Below are 23,788 nucleotides of genomic sequence, written 5' to 3'. Positions count from 1 at the left end.
ACACACGGCCACCTGCAGTGGCCTCTCTGTGAGGAGCGGGCACGGGGTCTGCTTGGGGGCGGGGTGTGGGAAGGACAGGGAAGAAGCATCTGTGGGGGGGGCGGGGACCCCACACAGCAGCCACGTGGCATAAGGAGGGAACCCCACTGCAGGCAAGGGCTCCCCCCACCCCCACAGGCTAGTCACACAGCTGCCTATGGCCTCGTCCATCCTCGCCATCCCGGGCTGCCCCCGCATTCGACGTTCCTGCACAGGCCAGGTGTCACAGCAGGACTGCACGTGATTCCCTGACAAAGGGCCTCCGAGCAGCTGGGCAGTGCCTTGTCCTTTTCCCAGAGCCCTGCCTGGGTCGGTTCTGAGCACAGTGGCCAGTGCGTCTGGCCCCCCTCCCGCTCGCACATGCGGGTCCCCGAGGGGCCCAGGCAGCATGAGCCTGGGGGTGTGCCCTGCCCGTCCAAGCGGCCCCTTCCTCCGTGCGTGTCTGGCTTTCCCCGGTGGGAATCCAGAACAGGCACCTCGTGGCCAGCCGATCCGTCAGGCGCAGACAGGCGTGATCGAGGGCCGTGTCACACGCAGCCCAGGAAACAAATACGCCGCTCGAAATGTATTGGTGAACAAACTGAAAAATTGTAAAGCTCTTAAGGACTTTCCTGCTTGTTAGCATTTTTTGACAGAAAATCAGTGAAGCAGTGAACATAACAAAATAGTCACGGGTGATTCACGGTCTGGCTTGTTGTCCTGCTCACTTGGCCTCGAGCGACATTTCACTCCAGGAGCCCGGGAGCAGCTTCGTCTCCGGCTCGTCTCCGGGCTCCTCGGTGCCCTCGCCTCTGCTCACACCAGCCGTGGCCTCCCTGCAGGTCTGTGTTCAGTGCCCCAACGGGGATAAGAGGGACACCCTCGCACAGGTTTCCCCCAGAAGCCCAGACTGCACTGCCGTAAGCCGGCACCCAGTTCTCGGGTGGACCTGGAGGCCAGGAGGCGGGTCACAAGGGTCACGCCCTGGGGGAGTCACAGGGCCCAGGGAGGAGAAGGGCTTGACCTGCACTCGGAGGTGGGCAGCACTCCTCCCTGCAGCGCCTGGCGAGGCCTTCCCGGTTATGCTCAGGCGGGGGGCAGCCCGACCAGCCTTCTGGGCTGACAGTTCGGGGCAGGGTCGGCGGGGTGCCAGGAGGCTGAGGGGAGCGAGAAGCATGTTTTCCCGAGAGAGGTTGCCATCCTCCCTGTGCCTGGCTGCTTGCATACACCTGCGTTTGGCCCCGACGGCTGGCATCATTGGCACTGGGTCCCGGGAGGCCCGTGCTGGTGTTGTCGGCCAGTCTGGTGGTCCTGTCGGTGAATCCCGCTACCCACATGTGCAAACATGTGGTGGCCGCAGGTTTCCCGCCAGCAGGGAATGTGCCCAGCAGGTGTTCTTTTCAGACCGCTTCCCTTTTGGATTTACTAGACTTGCTCCCATCCAGACCATGCTGCTTGCTTTTTTTTTTTTTTTTTAATAATGATTTTTTATTATATTATGTTAGTCACCATACAGTACATCCCCGGTTTCCGATGTAAGGCTCGATGATTCATTAGTTGCGTATAACACCCAGTGCACCATGCAATACGTGCCCTCCTTACTACCCATCACCAGTCTATCCCATTCCCCCACCCCCCTCCCCTCTGAGGCCCTCAGTTTGTTTCTCAGACTCCATAGTCTCTCATGCTTCATTCCCCCTTCTGATTACCCCCCCTTTCTTTATCCCTTTTTTCCCCTACCGATCTTCCTAGTTCTTATGTTCCATAGATGAGAGAAATCATATGATAGTTGTCTTTCTCTGCTTGACTTATTTCACTTAGCATTATCTCCTCCAGTGCCGTCCGACCATGCTGCTTTCTATTTGCTGTATTAAACACCCGTGTCGGCACGAAGGAGGGAATGCACGGACTCACGGGGACAGCGCTGGCGCTGTGCGGGTCCCGCGTCCCTCTGCTGTGGTGCGGGCGCCGTCGCTCTCGGGCTGGTGCTGCTCAAGGGTCCCAGCAGCCCAGGTGCTGAGTCTCTGCCTGCCGCTCCCCCAGGTGGTGGTGGCAGCCAGCGCCCGAGGACCACGCGGCCTCCCGCGAATCCCCACGATGGCCCCTGGAGCACCAGGCCCCTCAGACAAGAAGAAATGAAAAGCCAGGTTCAGACACTGTGCAGTGTTGCTTGTGGATTTTCCAGTGTTTCCAGAAAAGGCTGACAGAGCAGACGCGGTTTCCTGTCACCTGGGATGCCTCCTCTCCAGGAGCTCACATCTTGAGGCGACATGCCTCTAGAATGCAGGAAAACTGCCTCTTAGGTGCAGAGAAATGCCCGTTATTCCACATTTTCCTCTCTGTTTTGTACCTGTAACTTTCCAGGAGATCAGATTTTTTAATTATTACGAAGAAAAGTAGGATTGAGATTTGGGATTTCTTGCATTGTGGTAACTGTTTTCCCGGTTGGAAAGGAAGAATGTCATAACCACGTTTGCCTTAAAATCAAATCATTGTATGCCTGGTTTTTGCTCACAGTTCTCTTCCGTGTCGTGCTTAGTCGTTTACGCGTCGTTAATTCTTGTCTAGCGTCTTGTCTGTGAATCATTTACACTCAGGGGTGTCTATGTCTCCAGTGCCCAGAGGGCCAGTCGGCTCCCCCGATCTGCAGCCTGGACGTGCTCTGCTGGCAGGGCCTCTGGTGCAATGGACTTGGCTACACACAGGAGGTGGGTGGCGGAGAAGGCCTTTTCCATGTGCACGCGACATGGTGCAGTCCTGCCAACCACAGGCCACCCTCCTCTGCAGGAGACGTGAGGTCTGGACACTGATGCAGCCCAAAAACCCATCAGGTCACCCAAAACAAGTCGGTAGAAGGCGGTTAGGCAGAGGCCCCGGCCCTTGGGGTGGCTGTTCTGCTCCTCTGTCCACCTTCTGCAGGGAAACAGGGTCTCCAAAGGTCTGAGAAGACCCTGAAGGATTGGCCGCACAGCGCTGAGACATCTTTCAAACGGAAATTGTTACACTTTGCTCTTCATCTTGAAATTAATGTTAGGTTGTCAATTTTTATTGCGCGTCTAATAGATGAGGTCCTGCCGTTGCAGCTGTCCCTTGGTCCCGCGAGTGCTGTGGTGCAGACCGTCTACAGCGTGTGTCCCACTGCGTGGGGCTCAGGTGGAAAAGTACCTGGGCTGGAGCGCTGGTTCCGCAGCCTGACAGCCCCGTGTCCCGGTGCCCGTGCCCTGGGGTGGAGAAGGGTCCAGGTGATCGATAGGTGGCTAGGTTTCGTTTCCTTTCTCTTCGTCCCCACCCAGCCCGGTGGCTCGGAACGTAAGTGGGGGATGCAGCTTTCCCAGCTGGGGCCAGACCCGCCAGTGCTGGGCAAGGCCGAGGTTTTGTGGGGTAGCGGAGTTTTCTGTATCTGTTTATGAGACTGGTGATGTAATGATGTGGCCGCGTGCGTCTCTGGCTCACGATGGCAGGCGTTTCCCAGTGAGTCGTGGCGGCCGAGCCACAGCCTCTCGGGTTAGAGCTGGTCTATTTAATGAATGTTGGCTGTCCTTCCAGCCACCATAATTATTTAAAGGGTTTTCGAAAGAGAGAGAACAAATCGAATCAGACCCTGACTGTTGCACCTCCCTCCAGAGCTGAGTGTATTTTTAGAAATGTGGGCCTCGTTCAGAGTCCCCCGCTTTCATGTGTTATCACAGTAACTGAGTTTGTAGCTGGAATTAAATTTATCAAATTGCGTTATCCTCTTTAGAAATTGGATAGGTGCCCTGGCGGGCAAGGCAAAAGTTAATCCGCTTTGCTAAAGCCTCCAGTGGCACCACGCAACAGGAGCGAGGAGGCGCAGAGATCTTCCTGTCACCCTGGACACCATGTAATTTCTCCTCAATCCCTTGTGCAAATAATGACATTTGAATCGAGCATTAACAGGCTTAATTACTTTAAAATTGTCATTTTAATTTACACTGATATAGTATTGATCACACAAGCAGAGATTAAGCTGTTCAGCGGAGCGGATGATGGGGAATTAAACATTAAGGGTCCTCGAGGGGCCGCGTGCCGCCCAGCGAGAGCCGGAAGAGGGATGGCATTTCTCGGTAATGAACTGGCGGCATGCGGGGACATGAATCTCGGGCTCTTGGAAAAGGGGAAATAATGGGGTTTGGGAAGCGTCTGCCGGTTATTCATTCGCTGCCATGCACCAATTCTCCGGTGATTCATCCGCCTTACCAACATTTATTTATCCAGCAAATTCCGAGCGTTGACCTTTTTGCTAAGTACGTTGAACAGAAGTTTGAGTGCAGATTTTTCAGGTGTAACTTTTGTAAGTATTTGTTATTTTTCCTTATTTCTAGGTAACATCAAACAAGATTATTCAGTTTTTCTAATGCACTGGCGTTGGTGGGCCCTTTGGGGCAGCCGTGTGCCGGGGGCAGGAGGTGGGGGGCCAGGCCACGCCTCACTTCACTCCTGAAACATTCCAAAGGCAAGTCCCAGGCTTACGTGTAGCCGGGCGCTTCCTTAGCCGGAGTGACACGGGAACTCACGTTTCCACCTCTCTCGAGCTCCCCTTCAGCTTCTCCTCCATCGCCGTGCAGAGCCGTGCCCGCGAGTGTGCCCAGGCCGTGGGTGGGGCACGTGGGCACCCGCGGCGTGCTTCTGCTCGTACCACGGCCCACTGGGTCTTTCACCTCAAACCGTTGTACTCTGTGGAGCTGACATAATAGAGAGTTAGTGATTGATTTTATTGCTCAGTAGGGAATGATGAAATTCTTGATCACCGTCCATAATGGCTTTATTTTAAATGGCGGCTGGAGATTTAATTAAAACATGATTGGGAAAAGGAAAACATGCTGGTGTTTCTCCTCGAGTGACGCGTGGATCTGTACCCGGAGTCTTAGGAGGACCTGTCATTTCTCCTCCCTGAGACTTCAAAGCGTGGTGTCCATTTTACTCATTCTTGCGAGAGCTCAGTGGTGCTCATCCCTTGGCGGTTTCTGTTCTCCCTTAAAAACAGCTGTGCTCTCATGCATCCCCACCAAGACTCACTTTTCCTGGGCACCTGCTCTTTGCTGGGACCGTTCTGCATACCTGACCATGGTCTCCCCAGGTTGCAGCCAGGGATCCTGAGACGCAGGACGGCCCAGAGCTAGTACGTGGTCCCGGGTGGTGGGCAGCCAGCGAGCGGGAGAGCGGGCAGCATGCACCCTTGGCACTCGCTCTGCCACCCTGGCAGATCAACGGAGCGGAGACGGACCTGCCGTGTTTTCTCGACCTTGTGCTTTGACCCGTGGCAGCACACCCTCACAGAGCATGAGACAGAGCCCAGGGACCTGTGTTTGGTGAAGCAGAAATAGTGATTCCCAAGGAGGACACTCCTAGGGACAGATGGCCGTGCTCGCTCTGGCTCAGCCTGTTCCTTGGAAGCTGGGGGACGATGACAGCCGCTCTCAGACGCTGGTGGACTGCAGGGAGAGCGTTGTGGCCGTGACAGGAAATTGATGAGCGTGAGTGTGCGGCCCGGCCCGTGTGGCCAGCATCTGGAGTTGCCAGGGCACGAGTGTGGGCCTCAGGCGCTCCTGAGACCATCGGGACAGGGAAGTCCTGAGTCTTTGGCCTTGCCTTCTAGAGAAGGTCTGTGCTGCCTCCTCCCCCTGCTCTAAGCGGGTGCGCTGTGCACAGTGGCGTTTCCTCATTCACGAGGGCCTGGCTCTCCAGCCCCTGCCCTGCTCCTGGTCAGGCGTGGTTCCCGACGTGGCCGGCTGCATGTTGTGGACCACACGTGGCTCCAGTTACATGCAGGCATATGTGGCTGGTTTCCACACAGAAAGGTCTGCCCTCCGTGTCCCTGAACGCTGTGCCCCCTCCTGTCCACACAGCCTGGCGCTTGTGGTGTTGCGCCCCCGTTTCTGTCCCAGCGGTGTCTGCTGCCCCCCGCAGCCTCTCCGGCCCTGACCCCTGAGCCCTGCTGGGTCTCTGGACCTCCTCCATCTGCAAACCCCAGGCTCACAAATCCTTCCTGAAAAGCCCCTGCCCCTCTCCAATCTGTCTTCTGCCAGCCCTGGGCCACGAGGTCTCTACCACTCTGTGGGTATGCCAGGCCCTCCCGGCTGGTTGTCGTTCTCAGCAACACAGCTCAGTGACCCCGGACAGCTGGACGCTGTGGGTCTATGGTCACTGAAGAGGGCTGTGCAGGGAGGGGCCTCACGCTGGCACTGGCCTTCTAGAAGTTTCCATCAGCTGTGTCCCCAGCCATCGGTTTATCTTGGTGCAGATTCCCCTACAGCGGAAGCACCCGCCAGCATTTCCCTCCTTTTATGGAGGAGACTGGACGCCACACCTGCCATCACACTCACTGTCCTGGGGAAACACTGGTTTCTCCTCTCCTGTTTTAAGGAAAGTGGTAGCTCTTTCTGTGGTCGGGCAGCAGCACCAGTGGGAAGGAAGCGCACACAGGGGCCGGGGGGCATCACTGCCCTGGGGCTTTGTCCGCACACGTACTTTATATCAAGGCCATTAGTGGGGGACAGCTTTTCCCGTTAGGGCCTCCGTGATTTGGCCTCAGAAGAGAGGGAGGGAGACGAGGTCTGTCTTTCAGATTGTGGGAAATGTGGGTGGCCAGGCGGCTGCCCGTGATGTGAAATGTGGGGTGCACTGGATCTGGCTCCTTCACCTGCGTCTTCCTGGCGGGGCCACGAGCGTGCATGCTGGCTGGTGCTCGGTGAGAGCTCTTGGCGCACTGTGGCCTCTGCGTGGCCAAGGGAGGGGCGTCAGGCTCAGCCGGGGAGGGGACCGAACACTGTCATAGCCCCGTCCTGGGTGCTCTGAGCGACCCTGGGAAGCAGCTACACGACTATCTTCCCGTGTCACGTGTGCAGGGGCCCCGTGAGTGTCGGAGGCCCCCAGACCAGGAAGAGGCATGGCTGGGTGGGGGCCCCGTGCTGCGGCCCCGGAACCTGCTCACCCGGGAGAGGACCCAGCGGAGGGTGGTCACCCTCAGGGCTGCGTATGTGTCGAGAAGGCAGCCAAGGAAGTGCTGGGTTTTACCACTTGAGAGAGGTGTTAGGAGAGCTGACGGACCCTAATCTGGGGAGGGGACACAGGAGGAGAGCTACGTGTTCGAGTGGTTTCTCTGACAGACACTGGGTTCTGTTATCCCTCGTGACCTTCATGTGCAAAGATTTGGACAGTTAGCCCCATTTTACAGAAGGGCGAACTGAGGCTCTACTGACATATGAACTGCACAGCGACCAGAAGGGAACACTGAAATGAGCCGCGGAGACAGAAGGATGGGGGCGCGAAGTGATTGGACATGGAGAGCGAGGCCTGACGCACGTGCGGTCGGAGCCTGAGGACAAAGTTGAGAGATGAACCAGAGTCTTGTTTGTTTCTGGAAGTCATTTTTGAAGAGATAATAAATGTCAGCTTCCTGGCATGTGAAAGACCTCAGCACACAAATTCAAGAATCCCGACGACCCAGCAAGACGAGCCTAACGCGGAGTGCGACGAGAGACGCGTGGGGCGTTTTATGAGCTGTGACGGGGACGGAGGTGCAGCACCACGGAAAACCGCGGTTAAGCCGACGGCAGACGCAGTGGCCCTGGGGGCCGTGGGGGGCGACCGCCACCGAGGAGGTCTGCGTCCAGCGGACATGCCTGCCGGGAGCGTGTGGATTCGAACGTAGCCGTGAAGAGTGTGTCGCCGGCAGACCCGACAGAGGCAGCGAGTCCTGGAGGGTGTTCTTCACGCAGACGGTGAAGCGTCCTGCGGAAAAGCCAGGCTTGCAGGAAGGAGCCCAGAGCAGTCGTGGGGAGACGGAGACCCACGCGAGCGTGGGGCACACAGAAGGGAGGGGGCCGACACTTGGCCGGCGCTGCCCGAGTCTGCGTGAGTCCCCGCGAGTCCGCGCTCGCAGGCCTTCGTGGCACGGAGGACAGGAAAAATGACGAGGTCTGCGAGGCTCGAAGTCTCGGCCCGGTGGGAAGGGCACCCTTTGCAGAATGTAGCCGTTCAGCATTTCTGTGCCACAGGGACTGTTATTTAAACAGAAGTAGATGGCATTCACAATATAATTGAAATTTAAAAATCAATTAAGTCTTTTTAGTAGCATTTTATATGCCTCAAGCTTCCCTGATGGCAGAAGGTATTTTGTAAACAGCTTGTGTTTGACTCTTAAAGTGCATTTGACTTTAATTATCCTCTATCCATAATGCACATAACCGATTTCTCCAGAACGCTTGTAAGGGTGAAATTGTAATTGAAAAGCTAATGATTTTTGGAAGAGAAAAGAGAAAAGTCAGAGCTGTTTTGATTATGATGCAAATGCTCCACATAATTTAATTGGCATAAAAGTGTATCGATTTATATTTCTAACCACTTAGACATGAAAAAAATGACTTAATAAATTTCGTAATTAAAGCTGGTTATTTTAAGACTGATTTTTTTCTTTGCTCGTTATTGAAACTTTCAGTTTGCAAAATACATATTATTGAGAAGTGTATCCATACTGCAGACAAGTCTCGTTTTGAGAGAGAAATACAGAGGTGAATGAATTAAATGCACCCTGGGCTGCTCGCTGCTGTTGCGGGGGTGCCTCATGGTGGCGGCTCTGTCACACAAGCCGACTTCTCTGCCCGCCTCCCTTCCTCCCAAATAAGACGGCTCAAGGAGCTGACTGACCTTCCCCGCCTGTCGTGGAGCCTTAGCTTGTGAAATCTGGTCCATCAGGGGAGGGTCAGCAGGGCTTCGCTTCTGCAGAGGAAGGTCTAACCGTGCTGAGCAGCGGTAGGGCCCTGTGAAGGGTCTGTGTGAAGGATCCCGTAGGACCGGGCCTGACCGTGTCCTCCGCGCACTCTTCGCGCATCCAGGCCACCACGGCCCATCGGGTGCCAGCAGCAGGGAGGGAGGGCAGAACGTGGCAGGGGGGCTTTTCCACGTCTCCCTGCAGCTCCAGCCTCTCTCCAACACGTCCTACACCCTGGGATGCTGCCGTTCCCACAGCTTAGGGGTGGGGCTGCCCCGTCTCTCACCTGTGATAAGAGGAATCTCAAGAGCCAGAATTTCTAGCATGTCGACGTTCGATATGGTTGCACACATCACCACTGACCTCGGAGTGCAGAGGCCGTGGGTCGGTCCCTGTGCACTCCATGTGCCGGCAGACCTGGCCCCGTGGCTACTCCCTCCTCCCCCTTCACCTGCGAGATACCACCTGCCCCTGGTCCCCACACTGACCACTCGGTGTCCACACTGACCACCCCATGTCCCCCCGATCTCTGGGTCCCCACTGACCTCCCCTTGTTCCACAACTTCCCCTTGTCCACACTGACCCCCACGTGGCAGTCTCTGTGTTGGCTCCTTCACCTGTTCCCAGACCCTGGGTGGTTCAGGGTCCAGTCGTCGGCCCCATCCTTTGCTCTGGCTCCACTCCCTCCTTGGCACGCTCAGCGTCTGTGGCGTGGACCGTCCACGTCACGCACCCCGGTTTACATCTGCTCCTCGACCTCTGTCCTGGACTCCAGACCCGAGCATCCAGCCGTCTTCTGAAGTCTGCCTGTGGAGCCTTACAGCCATTTCAAGCTGGACACCTTCTCTCCAGACACCCCATCTCAGGCGCCCACCCCGGCTGCCCTGGCAGAAACCCTGGCCTTGTCCTGGAGTGCCTCCCACGCTCACGCCGCTGTGTCAGGGCTTCCTGTGGATGGAGCCCCTGTGGTCAGAAGCTGGCCCTTTGTGTGAAGCACCTGTCACCACCCCCCGCACATCAGGCCATTCACTCCTCGGGACCTTTCAGACGCCCGAGACTGCGCGGCAGAGAAGGCGCCAGTAACCATCTGTGGTGACTGGGTGCGTGCTTCCTGTGCCAGCTGGTGACCTTGCCTCCCAGGTCCGGTGTGCTGCCAAGCGTCCCTTGCATGCGAGGGTCTGGCATTAGCCTCGCTCTGCCTTCTGCGCCCTCACGTGGCCCCCCTTCCAGGCAGCCTGTCCGCGGGGCCATTTTAGAAGGCCGTCCCGTTACATTTCAGTTGCTCCTCGCCGTGGTAATAGGAAATGTTAACAGGCGTATTCATCTGGGGGATTTATCGTAGCCACACGAGATATTAAGTGGCTGTTGCGTGGAGCGTTTACCCTCCCTGTCAGGATGACTCGAGCTTCGCCCGGCCCCTCGCTAGACAGCCTAATTGGGGCCACTACACCCGGGGCCATGTCAGGGCTCAGCACCCCGGTGCACAGCAGGCCCCTCCGCGGTGCAAGCTTTAGAAAATGCTCTTTAATTCAGGAGCAGGACATCATTAGCTTTGTAAGTAGATGAACACAACGGACAACCAATTTAATTAACTTGTAATGCTGGCTGTTGGACGGGAGACAAAATGAAATTATCCGTGCATCTCTCAGGCAGGCAGCCGGCCCGGAGAGGGGCTTGTGGTGAGGGTCAGACAGGGGGACACCTTTGTGCTGTCCTTTCATGTTTAGCCCCAGAAGCTGAAATTGGAAAGTCAGTACTTTGTACATAAGTCAGCCCTCATTTCAGAGGCTTACGAAGCCGCTTGGAGAGAGAGGGCAGCACTCATGACGTGACGTGCTAAATGCAGCCTCTTCCACGTGCTGCCCTCCAGGATGATGCTGGGTGACATGGGCAATAATGCCGCCTCATCCAATTAGAGCGGCTGTCTGCGAGTTTATTATACAGGAAGAGATCAATGAAGCTTTGCGTTGATTTAAACAAAAGCTTTGTTTCATTTAATATTGTTTATAATCTAATGAATGTTACAGTGACTTCGCCTTGATTTATTACTCAATCTATTAAATTGTTTTAAAATCAGGAGCATGGGCTTGCTCTCGTGAAAGAGTTGTTCCTCTTATTGATAAAAGTGTGTGATTTTTTGCAGCCGTGCTCAGCTTCTTGGAGGCGGTGGGAAGTGATGTGTTAGATTGTCCTTTGAAACCGGAGTAAACAGTCCTGTGTGTTGGGTCTCGAACTGCTCACCAGTCAGTCCCACAGGTGCGTCTCTGCATCCCTCTCCGTAACCAGGCGTTGCTGGGTTCCTGGTGTGCACCGGTGTGGAGCTGGGGACTCAGAGGTGACAAGAACACCAACCAGGAGCTTCCCACCTCTCCTGGTAAAGGAGGCAGGTGTGGGAAGGAAACAAGCATGCAGCCAGAGTGAGCAGCCCTGTGACAGGCTGGGGGCTGTGCTGGGGCTGCCACGGCTCTGCACGAGCAGTCTGGGAGGGCTGCTCAGAGGAGGCAGCCTTTCCATGGAGACCTGCAGTAGTAGGGGTCGTGTGAGAAGAAGTTGAAACGGGAAAGGCAAGGCAGGTAAAGGCCCCGATGATGGCAGAACTCAGCCTTTCCCAGGCCCGAGTGCTGGTGTGGCCAGAGCTTTGTAAGCTGGGGTGGGGCCTGGGAATGTGCAGGAGCAGACCGGAGGACCCTGTGCTGGCCGTCACTGAGGAGCACGGGAGTGACAGTGTCCGATTCTCTTCTTAAAAGGTCATGCCAGCATTGGGTGAAGAGCAGTGAAGGAAGCAGGGCTGTGGCCCAGCGTGGGGCTGTGAGAACAGAGGGAAATGGGGGGTTAAAGGTAGCGTGTGCATTTCACAGACAGAGAGGGTGTGTGCGGGAGAGGCATGGTGATGGAGCAGGGGCTGGAGGAGGGTGAGGGATGCAGTACTGTCCTGGGTTGGGAGAGACTGGGTTCCATGTGGGAAGGCCACATGGGAGCTGCGCACCCCTGACCCGCGAGGCTGGCCTTCAGGGGGACGCCCAGTGGTATCCGTGTGGGAGCTGCCAGCTGGAAGATGGGAGGGATGAGGCCCCACAAAGGGGAGGAGGAAAAGGCTTCACGGGGCGTCCCAAGCATTCGCCGTGTGTCATCACCTGGAGGAGGAGGTGTCCAAAGAGGCAGACTCTAGTAGTGAACCCTGGGAATAAAGGGGGGAGGGCAGGTGTCATGAGGAGTATCCTTTGGGTCTGTGAGTGCGATGTCACTGGAGACTTGACAGAGAATCCGTTCCCTGGGGTGGTGAGAACAGAGACAAAGTTGGAAACGAAAGCTGCTGAACGTGGTATTAGGAACAGCACCCAGCAGTGTACGAAGACGTGCATTGTGGACCTGCCAGACGGATGCAGGAGTGCAAGGCTGGCTTAACATTTCAGAATCTCTTAAAGTGATTCACTGCTTTAACCAGTTAAAGGCCAGAAACACCCTGACCATCTCTCACTTTACCCTGGCCAGCGCTTCTCTCTTGGCCGAGGCGCCTTGCCCCAGGAATGCCCCAGGGCTCAGCCCTCAGATGAGACTTCTCTCCCTCAGCATGGCCACCGCTTCTAATACCAACCTTCACAGACAACTAAAATGTCCCTTCTACTCAGACGTGGACCCTGAACTTCAGACCCACGAGCCATCTGCCTGTGGGGCGTCCCTGTGTAAATGCCCCATGGGCACGTCTGCGTGGCAGTTTCATCCCGGGTACTTGTTTCCCACCAGATCCCACTCCTCTTGGAGTCTCCTCCACCCGGAAAACTGCCCACTCGTTTCCGTCACCAAGCCTTGGGTCGTCTTGCACCCCCCTTTGTTTACACACACCGCGTGACGGCATCAGAAGATCACGATTCACGCACCCCCGCTGCTGCCCTCCCCACGCGCACCGTGTTCTAACGCAGAGCCAGGCTCCTTTGTTCTCCGTGGGAGCGGGACACCTGGCGCTGCCACAAGACAAAACAAACAGAAAGGAAAGAAAAGGTAAAGACTGTAAAGAAGAAACAAACCTCAACAAGTCCTCGGAGAATCCATAACTGTTGGAATGGAGAAGAAACCCAGCCATGTTGCTGAATAAAAGATTAATATACAACAGCTAATAGCATTCCTGTTCATCGCAGCAAGTGGTTCTAAACCAGCAGTAGTTTCAAAAATTACATTTTCTAATAGCAACAGAAGCTAAAAGTAACAAAAGATCTTGAGGACTGTTATGGAGAAAATTATGAAACTTTATTAGAAGACATTTTAAAAGGCCTGATATATGGTTAAAGATGTATCATGTTTATGGAAAGGAAAGTTGAATATCCTAAAAATATCCTAAAAAAACTCCGCCTGCAGCCTCTGTGTCTGTCATCCCAGCCCCAGCAGGGTGTCATGGTGTGATCTAGCAGCTATTCTGAAGTTTCGTACAGGAATACAGAGGGCCCCAAATAACAAAAGTAGTTGTGAGGAGAAATAAAATGAGGCACTGTATTCGTAAATATCAAGACTTCTTATAAAGCTAAAATAGGAGAAATTGTTACTAGAATTAGATCAGTTGGGCAGAATCAGGAACTTATGAACAGACCCCACATCGGTGGATGGGTAGAATAGGAGAGTGCCAATGTCAGTCATGGGGAGACTAGACAATCGGTTTCCACAGAGAATGAAATAACACTGGGTTTTACCTTGTGCCACACCCACGAACAAGTCTCTATTACCGTAAGATCTTAAACGCGTAAAACACAATCTTACTGCTTTTATATGGGAATATAGAGAATATCACTGTGGAGTCAAATTAGGGAACTATTTCCAAATAAGACATAAAGACATAAACCATAAGGGAATATATTCATTAATGATTAATTTGACTTTTTTTTTTTGGAGAGAGTGTGTGCGGGGGTGGGGGGGCGGCATATGGACAGGGAGAGAGAGAACCTCAAGCAGGCTCCACACTCAGCACAGAGCCCAAGGTGGGGCTCGATCTCATGACCTTGAGATCATGACATGAGCCGAAATTAAGAGTCCGACGTGGAACTGACTGAGCCCCCCAGGAGCCCTGATTAATTTGGCTACTTTAACAGTAAAAACTTTTCATTTAATGAAAGATGCCATAAAAAGATAAGCTAAAGAGGGAGAAATTATTTGTAATGCAAGTAATAGATGAAGAAATAATTTCAAATTATATTTAAAAATTAAAGATCTTGTAAAATGAGGAAAAGACAAATAGAAAAAAGGATCTGGATAAGGAGTTCACAGGAGAAATCTAAATTGCCAATAGTCTTAAAAAGAGATGCCCAGCTATGACGGCACAATGGAAATACAAAACAGAACAACAGTGACGTGCAGTGACGTGTCATTTCATACCATCCAACTGGCAAAGACCATAGTCTGCTGACACCAGGTGTTGGCAGGGACGTGGAGCAGCAGGTAGTGCCTGGAATGCCTGTGAGGTCTGGGTCGTCACCTGCATCGAAGGTGCACATACACTGCAACCCAGAAGTTCCAGTCTCCTATATCTGCACGCACATTTAATACATACGTGCACGTTGTGTGTCTCTCCATGCAAGCGTGTTCACACTAGCATCAGGTGTAATAGTGAGAACATTGCAGACAGATTTCATCTCCAGTAGAGAATAGATAAAAATTGCAGTATTTTTAAATATTACTGTTACGAAGCATTAGAAGTAAGCTAAGGTTACATGTCTCAATATGGAACATCTCTAAAATATAACTTGGAATGGAAAAAAACCAAGTTCCTGAGGAGAGAATAGATAAAGTGGCATCGATGAAGTTGAGAGCTCTGAGCTTCGGACCTTGATCACCATCATTCAAGATGGCGGCCACCTCTGGGGAGAGGCCAGTGGCGTTGGCCGCGCAGGGCATAGCAGACTCCTCTCCAGTCCCTGTTTCACCGTAGGGCCTGTGTGCACCTGCCCTAACCCTCACCTGCACCCCCCAGGTAACCCCTGGTCTGAATTTTGTGTTTATGGTTTTATTCCGTTTTTGGTATAGTCTTAACATCACATTTTTTTTTTGTTTCCGCTCCTTTTGATTAGGTTTTTGTTACCTTGGCCACGTGAAGTTTTAGGAACTTCCTCTTTCTCAACCTTGTGAAGTCCATCTAGGTTTGGAGCGTGGTTGGTTTTCCGTGCTGTGTAGTGTGCCGTCGTGGGGATATTTCAGGACTTATTTGCCCACGTTTGTGTTGTGAAGCGTTAGTTTGCTAGCGTGTCTCGAGGCGCTGGTGCACTCGTGTGCACACCCCCGAGGGCTCAAGCTTCTCTGACAGTGAGCTCCACGTGTCCCGTGAGCGTGAACTAGTGGGGAAGCTGTAGGACACGCCCGTCTCCCCGGAGCCTGTATCCTCCGTGCTCGGGGGTCGCTGCGAATCTGGACAAGGCGACAGTGTCCAAAGAGTGGACTCGCAGCTGGCTGCCTGTCCCGATGCGCGTCTCGGGGCTGCACAAGCGAAGCCTATCTGTCGTCTAAGCCTCGAGCTCAGAGAGGGGCGTGTGTGCAGCTGCCCTCCTTACTCAGAGCTTCTCCTGCTCACTGCACGCCACGGACTCATGGGTGAGGCCACCGCCATCACACGGGTGTCCTCCACGCTGCCCGCCCACGCCGGCAAGAGTGGGCCAAGGGCCAGGGGCTTCATCGCACTCTCCAGCCATCATTCATTCAAGTCTGTTGGTTCTTACTTAGAACAACTAAGGTTCTCTGATTTGTTGTAAACGTGAAGATTATCAACAATATCTCATGAAATTCTTTTTCCTGTTCTTAGATCCATTTATTTTATTTTTTTTCTCCTTTTTTTTAAAAGATTTTATTTATTTGTCAGAGAGAGAGCACAATCAGGGAGAGCGGCAGAGGGAGAAGCAGGCTTCCTGCTGAGCAAGGAGCCTGATTTAGGGCTCGATCCCAGGACCCCAGGATCATGACCTGAGCCCAAAGCAGATGCTTAACTGACTGGGCCACCCAGGTGCCCCATTTATTTTATTTTTAAAAAATAACAAGTTGAAGACACTTTATCTGTGGAGACAACACAGTGTGCCGTCTTGGAGGAGCAGAGACCCACTGAGACCCACGTGGCGTCTGTGAGGTGCCGCCGTCCTTCATGGCAGGGAGGACTTCCCGAGCTGTGCTGTGCTGGGACCCTGCTCTGCACGCTCCCGCCCCAGTGCAGACGCCGCAGCTGGCTTCCCGGGCCCTCTGTACCCCCACCGCCAGCCCTGTCCCCTGGGAGAGGTGGGCGTGCTTCTGTGTCCTGGTGACTTCCAGAGGGGCCATGGGGAGGTGGCTGCTGACCCTCCGATGAGGACGTGGTCACATTCGAGACGCTGTTTCGTGGTGTCTGTGGAAGAATGTGTGCGCAAGAGCCTGCCGCTGCTGTCACTCTGACCTGGGCGTTAGGAATGTTCTGTTTGGTGGAAAAGCAAGCCGGATGCAGCAGGCCTGCAGGTTAATGATGTGTACTTTGGCTGCTAACCTCATTGCAGGGATGATAAATTACCGGCCCTCTGATTTGTTTGCAAATAAAAAGTGATGGAGGCCTTTGTAACGAGTCGCTCTGTGTTCTTTCCTGGTTGGCTTCTGCCCCCGCCCAGGTCACCCCCAGCCCTGCGCGGGCAGCTCCACGGGAGAAGTGGAAGCACTCGACAAATACACGTCTTCTCTGAGGCCGCGTGGCGTTCGCAGCGACATGATGTGTGGGGGTGGTCTGCTCCCATCGTCGCCCTGAGTCGGTTGTGTTTGGGGGCTTCCTGGCACCTGAGTTCAACCCCAGAAAGCAAACGAGCCAGCTGCGGAGCCGTGGGGGAGGTGGGTTTCATCCACTGTGGACAGCGGTTCGTGCAGATGCCCAGGGGGATGGCGACCGGGAACGTCAGGCCATAGCCTGTGTCAGAGACACATCGCCTGCCACGTTCTGTCGAACACGGGAGCTGGGGTCTCTGTTCCTGGTCCACCCCCGTCCTGCGTCCAGGAGCTCGGCTCTGGGGGGAAACGCTGGCTCCCCCCCCCCACCCCCCCGCAGCATCAGGCCACACCTCGAGGCCGGCCCCACCGCAGGCAGATCCAGGCTCCCACCTCGTGTTTGCTGTTCTGGCAAAAGTACAGCATCGACTGGATTGCATCTCACTAATGGAGAATTAATTGCCACCCTTGACAGTCAGGTTTATAAATATGTAAAAAGTATTTTAATTGTTTTTAGTAAAACAGGCAAGCAGTCAATACTGTCTGACGTGACGAGCGCAGTGCTGACAGGTGCCGTGGTCAGAAGGCCCGGCGAGTACGGGGCTCCTGTCTGCAGGCCTGGGCGTGCTTCTGTGCACACGTCGCCGTGTCCTGTGACAGATGGAACAGGTTACACACTGAAAAAGTTAGCTTAAACTTTGACTTTAAATATTCATTAGAGCTAATTATGGATTTTCTGACTCCATGAAGTACAGTTTCTATACCTGCATTGGCAATTTGTTTTCCATTTATTTATTGAGAACTTCACAATATTGTATTAGCTTTATCACATTTGACAAGGCGATAGTCAGAGGTCGGCCACGACATTTACTTACTGACCCTCTCGGGGGGCCCCCTCTTTACCTGAATCAAATGGCAGCAGCCTGTCGGAGGCTGATGTCCACCGAGTGGCAGCTGCCAGACCTCACCCAGGGACGGAGTCCTGTGGGGGCTCTTCTTGGGGCCGCGTGCTGCCCGTGGTCCTGCAGTCCCTCCTGCTTGGAGGGGCCTCGGATGTACCTTGTGAAGAAAGAAGCCAGACGGCGGCTGTCGTGAGGCCCACAACAGCAAGGAGCCTCAGCTCCTCCTCAAAGCAGATTTGGGGCAGGTGCCTGACGGGGGGGGGAGGTGCAGGGAGCCATCCGTTCCGTTCCTGGGCTGTGGTGAGCACGTCAGCACTGAGTCCCCAGCTGGTCCCTCACAGAGCATGCTCGCAGATGGCAGAGGGTCTCCTCAAGGACTCAGGACAAGGCCTCAGTGCCGTGCTCCTGGCAAGTCAGCAAATGTCTGGTCTCTGGGTTTGCAGCCTTTTCTGTGTATTCACACAGCCGTCACCGAGCGAACCGCTCTGACCCGGAGAGGGGCCTGAAACCCTGGTGCACCCCTGCTTGCGTCCACTCTGCCTGCCTGGCTTCCAGGGGATAAGCCAGCCATGTTTCTCTCCATGGCTCCTTGTGCACTGACCCCCGGAGAGGTTTAGAAGGTCCCCAGGGATGCCCATACTTTGGGAAGTGATCCCATCAGGGAGGCTTGTGAAGTGGCACCATGCTTGCAATTGAGCAGGGTGTCCTCTCTCTGCCCTTGGATTCCTGGGCTGAAGGAGACTGCCGGCCGCCTGGGACCGGGCCCCTGGCAGGGCCTCGCACAGGGCAGAGCCCGGACCCCCGCTCCTCGAGAAGAGCGGCTGCTGTGCAGCCTTGGTCAGTGGGCCCGACTGTGGTTCTGAACACAGGTGCCTTCATGGAATCAGCCACATGCACGAGAACTGGAGTGTCTGTGCCCCTTGACCTACTTGCAGTGTTTGGGGCCCAGCCTGGCAGAGGCCGCGGTTGGAGGAGGGGAGGGGAGGGCATGTGACAGCCAGCCCTGGCGGGATGGCTTAGAATGTAGCGCGAGGACATGGGAACCCTGCCAGGAACTGTAACTCAAGACTGCTGGAATCTGTGGGGTCAGCATGTGTGCCCCAGTTCACACAACACCCCCTGCACCCACCGTCCGCACTAATTGGCGTCCTGGGCATCCTGGTGTCCTCTGGAAGGCATGCAGACAGCCACGCCTGGCACGTGGGAGCCAGCGGAGCACCCCTGAGTCTGGGGGCCACGGGGAGCGTGCAGCAGGCTGTCACCCAGATAAGAGGGTGATGTGGGCTGCCTGCACTGTGCCCCTCCATCCCCCTCCCACCACACCCACCAGGCAGCCCTTCCGTGTGGAAGCCAGCACCCCTCCAAGCCCCAGGTCAGACTGGGAGTGGGGAAGCGGCAGGGGTGGAGGATGGGCATGGGGGCATGGGGGTTGGGAACGTTGGTCTGGGCTTCGATATTGGTGATCTGTGGCATCACTGCCCGTTTTCTGCAGAGATAATAGTTGGTGGTTATAAAGGAGAACATTCTGACCAGGAGATCCACACTGCAGTGTGTTCAGGAGTGAAGGGTTGTGGGGTCGGCAGCTGTTTTCAAATGATTCTGCCACCCATGCATGTTGTATGTGTGGGCATGCGTGCACACATCTGTGCGTGTGCGTGTGTGCACATGTATGTGTGTATGTGTGTGTATGTGTACATGTGTATGTGCGTGCTGTGTGCATGTGTGGGCGTGCGTGCACACGTCTCTGCGTGTGCGTGTACACATGTGTATGTGTGCGTGCTGTGTCATGTGTGGGTGTGCGTGCATACGTCTCTGCGTGTGCATGTACACATGTATGTGTGCATGTGTATGTGTGCGTGCTGTGTGCATGTGTGGACGAGCGTGCACACGTCTCTGTGTGTGCGTGTACACACGTGTATGTGTGCATGTGTATGTGTGCGTGCTGTGTGCATGTGTGGCTGTGCGTGCACACGTCTCTGAGTGTGTGTGTACACACGTGTATGTGTGCATGTGTATGCGTGCTGTGTCATGTGTGGACGAGCGTGCACACGTCTCTGCGTGTGCGTGTACACACGTGTATGTGTGCATGTGTATGTGTGCGTGCTGTGTGCATGTGTGGCTGTGCGTGCACACGTCTCTGAGTGTGCGTGTACACACGTGTATGTGTGCATGTGTATGCGTGCTGTGTCATGTGTGGACGAGCGTGCACACGTCTCTGCGTGTGCGTGTACACACGTGTATGTGTGCATGTGTATGTGTGTGTGCTGTGTGCATGTGTGGCTGTGCGTGCACACGTCTCTGCGTGTGCGTGTACACACGTGTATGTGTGCATGTGTATGTGTGCGTGCTGTGTGCATGTGTGGCTGTGCGTGCACACGTCTCTGCGTGTGCGTGTACAAACGTGTATGTGTGCATGTGTATGTGTGCGTGCTGTGTGCATGTGTGGGCATGCGTGCACACGTCTCTGCGTGTGCGTGTACACACGTGTATGTGTGCATGTGTATGTGTGCGTGCTGTGTGCATGTGTGGGCGTGCGTGCACACGTCTCTGCGTGTGCGTGTACACACGTGTATGTGTGCATGTGTATGTGTGCGTGCTGTGTGCATGTGTGGGCATGCGTGCACACGTCTCTGCGTGTGCGTGTACGCATGTGTATGTGTGCATGTGTGTGCACACACCCAGGAAGAGAGAGTGTGTGTGGCGGGTGCTGGCAGCTGGGAATCTGGGTGAGAGGCACCCACGTCATGGTCCTGTTTGTCCAGCTTTCTGCACACCAGCCCTTCCCTGTCTGCCCATCTCCCCCCCCCCCGCCCCCCGCTCTTCACGTCCTTAGCCTCCAGGACTGAACTGCAGAATGAAAAGTAGGGGTTAGATCCCCACCAGTGGCTTCAGTTTTCCCTTCCAGTGAGGCCCTGCCTGGTACGGACTGATGCTTTTGGTCGCAGATGGGCGTCCCTGCTCAGCTAGCCCCCACGCGCCGTGCCCTGGCCTGCCGCTTTGCCTCACGTCCACACCCTCGCCTCTCAGTGGTTCAGCCAAAGGCCCTGCTGGCTCCACTGCCCCGTCCTTTTTTCCCTGCTTGATCTTGTCCCATGGGGTGGGAGCTCCAGGAGGACACGGCTTGTCTGTATAAGTCAGACTTATAAAAGTATGATTTACAGACAGTAAAATTCACCCCTTCTAGGGTAGAGGTCCGTGGATTTTGACAAGTGTGTGGTTTTGTAACCACCACCGCGATCTGGCTGTAGGGCGTCTTTATTGCCTGAAGTCTCCCCAGCTCCCTTGTTGGGGTGGCCGGGTTCAGCAAAAGAATAAAGTATCCATGCGTACATATGGACACATACATATCTGTATCTGTGTGGACACAAATACGCGCTGTGTGTATGTGCACGTGTTTGCATGTAAACGTGCATGTGTGCGCACACATACACACAGATATACACACGTGCACGCACATACACGTGGGTTTTCATATGTACACCTACATGAGCGTACACGTACACACAGACACACGGACACATGCTTGTGCACACAGGTATATACATACAGACATGCGCACACGTACACAGAGATATACACACATGGACACGCGTGTGTTACCTGTCCACGTATACATATGCACGGGTATGCATGCATGCACACATTTGCACACACACATTACGTCTACTCGCACAGGAACACACATACCCATTGTGTGTGTGTACATAGGCACATAGAAAACACCGAGTTGAATTTCAGATAAACAGCTGGTAACTTTCGTGTCAGGGGTCCCATGCAGCCCTCCTTTGGTGGCATCCCACCCCCAGCCTGGCCTCTGCAGTTTTGCCTTTCCCTGAGTGTGGAGAGCAGGACTGGACCCCCTTGCCCAGAACAGTTAGCCCACGGATGGGGCTGGGCCGGGCAGCTCTGCGGGGAGCGGTGTTGCAGCCCCACGTGGAGAAGGAGGACGAGGTGGGCAGAGTGGGCCGGGGTGGGGTGCTGCTGCTGGGAGCCCCGGGCGGGCGGGTGCGGCGTGCGGCGAGGACGGGACCGGGGTCTGAGCCCTTCGCACTGGACCCCGGTGCTCACAGCGAGGTGAGACCGCGCTGGAGTGTGCACCCCTGTCAGGGGAAGGGCCTTATCTGTGGTGGTAAGTGCGGCTGACGTCTGGTCCCAGTGACCGTGGTTCAGCCCTGATGAGTTACGCTCAGTTCTAGCTCACAAGAGCTTTCGTTCATCACTGACGCTGCTCTCCAGCTGCCCCCAGGCGGGCCTCTTACTCGGTCTCTCTTTTTGCTTTGCAGGCATTAGGAAGCTTCTATTTCCTTCATGAATCCTTAAAAAACATCTACCAGTTTGACTTTAAAGGTAAGACTCTCCTGGGATTCCCTGGCTGGGCTCACCCCACCCCGCCCGGCGTCCCTGGGCGAGGGTCGCAGCCGTGAACCAGGGGCCTCCTGGGCACACCTGGCACTCCGGCTGCTCTGGGTTCCAGGCGGCGTTCCCGCTGCGACCCCACCCCACACCCTCCTGCTCCCAGGGCAAGGCCGGCCGCTGACCCGGGTTCTCCTACAGCGCGGTCGCGGGGACGAGGGGACGGTCTCGTGTCATACCAAACGGGAGAAAATGAAGGGCCGCACAGAGGCTGGTGTCTTTGACTAGAGCCAGTGTTAGCGGCCGAGGTGAAACGCCCCGCACTGCGGGGCCGGCACGAGTGCTGTGTCGAGGAGGGTTGTGCCACGCTCCTGGAGACACAGCCTTTGTCTCTGTGTCTCTGCACACGGGAGCCCGGCGACACAGCCCCCCGCAGCCCCCGCATCCGCCACACGCGAGTCCTCTGACGGCGTGTCGGCTGCCGAGCCAGACCACATCAATTTGAGGTGTCACTGACGTCGTAATAACTGTGGAGAGCAACTAATTATGTCACTTTGTTCAGATTCATTATCTTTGCTCGCTTAGGAGACAGATCGCCTCTTCGGAAATGCAGAAGCAGTCTTCCCTAAATTGCTTGAGTAGTGATTTCATCGATGTTAGGAGCAGGATTCCAGCCAACAGGATGATTATTCACTAGCCCTGTTGCCTGAGGGTTCTTTACACAGTTTAAACAGAAGCACGTGGCTTCTCTGCCGAGGAACTTGCTGGGAGTAGCCTCACAAACCTGGCGAGAGACAGGCCAGAGGCCATTGTCCCTGCGATGTTAATGGACATGGGACACCCGTGGGTTGTGTTCTCCAGCAGCGGGGCTGTGGGCGAGAGGGGCAGGGGGAGGTGCTCGGACAGCGCGCTCCAGGTGGAGCCAGACAGAACGGGGTCACGCTTCTGACGAGCTGTCTTCGAGCTTAGGCACGTAGCCGGACTCCTGAACTTGTCCCTTGCTTTGAATCGCCAGTTCCATGCTCATTTGATCATGACGTACCCCGCTGGCCTGTGGTTTCTTTGAAACTGTACGTTAGATGAACATTGGGCTCCAGCAGACCTTCTGAGGGCCCCCACGTTGTCAGTGATGACAGCGGAGACGGTGGTGGCGACTGTGCCCTGAGCGCGTCTGTGGCAGGAGGATGCGCTGCTTCTCGGGGCGTGCCGGGGGCCAGATGGGGCCTCACTGCTGCCCTCCAGTGCGGGGGCGGGGCTCGGGCATGGCGGGTCTTAGGAGTGGGAACTCTGGCCCCTGCTCCTCAAGGCTCACGCTTACGCTTTGAATTAAGTTACAGCAGAAGCAGTCTCAAATTTGTGAAAAGTTTGAATAAACTTTTTAAGAAGAAACAACCTGAATTTAGTCCTTAGTTAGAAATTTGATGACTCCCAGAAGGTGTGGATGAAAAGGGTTCAAGGGATGCTCGTGTCTGGTCCGACACCTAAAGAGCATGGGTGGGGCTGCGCAGAGGGAGCGGGGCGAGTCTCAGATCCCGCACAGAAGCGAGGCCACAGGGCTGGTGCAGCTCCCACGCTGGAGGGACAGGCAGACGGATCCTGAGAGCCACGGCCTCCGGGAGCTGGTGCTGGAGGGAGCAGCGGGGGAAGGGGTGCGGAAAGCTGGAGGCTTGAGAGAGAAGTGTGCCCCCAAGGCTGTCCCCCTCCCTCTGGTGAGCTTTGGCTGCAGGAGCCCCACCATATTGTCCTGGTGAAGATTGGAGAAAAACTCCCTCGTGCTTCTGGCAGAGGGAGAGGGAAGGAGCTGTTTTGAAGTGTGTCCAGAGTCCTTTGTTCTTCCTGAAAGGCCTGCCCTTGAGGACAGCCGTGTCACCAGAGCTGCCCAACAGGCCTGGGGGAGGCAGGTGGGCAGCTTCGGCCTCTGCTGGCCTTGCTGTTGTACTTGAGGAGGGCCATGGTGCTGAGGACACATGAGAAGGTTGCAGCCTGGACTCATGCTGGCTGAAGGACCAAGGCAGGGCCACCGGGCTGTAGAGCAGTGTTACTCCACCCAGCCACAGTGCCCATCATCACAGCAGGTGTCATGGCGGAGAGTCTG

At 55.2% G+C, this 23,788-nt stretch overlaps 1 protein-coding gene across 5 annotated transcripts in view; it reads left to right on the top strand.

Annotated features, from left to right (window-relative positions):
* The window catches only part of INPP5A (inositol polyphosphate-5-phosphatase A), a 184,306-nt gene that overhangs the window by 96,286 nt on the left and 64,232 nt on the right, over positions 1 to 23,788 (top strand). For all 5 annotated transcript variants that reach the window (XM_057308434.1, XM_057308432.1, XM_057308433.1 and 2 more), the window contains exon 5: positions 21,624 to 21,687. In XM_057308434.1, the coding sequence (XP_057164417.1) occupies positions 21,624 to 21,687 (64 nt within the window). The remainder of the gene's footprint in view (positions 1 to 21,623; positions 21,688 to 23,788) is intronic.

The sequence above is a fragment of the Ursus arctos genome, unplaced genomic scaffold (assembly GCF_023065955.2).
Source record: "Ursus arctos isolate Adak ecotype North America unplaced genomic scaffold, UrsArc2.0 scaffold_7, whole genome shotgun sequence".
In the NCBI taxonomy this organism is placed as follows: Eukaryota; Metazoa; Chordata; class Mammalia; order Carnivora; family Ursidae; genus Ursus; species Ursus arctos.
This window is presented reverse-complemented; position numbering and strand designations above follow the sequence as displayed.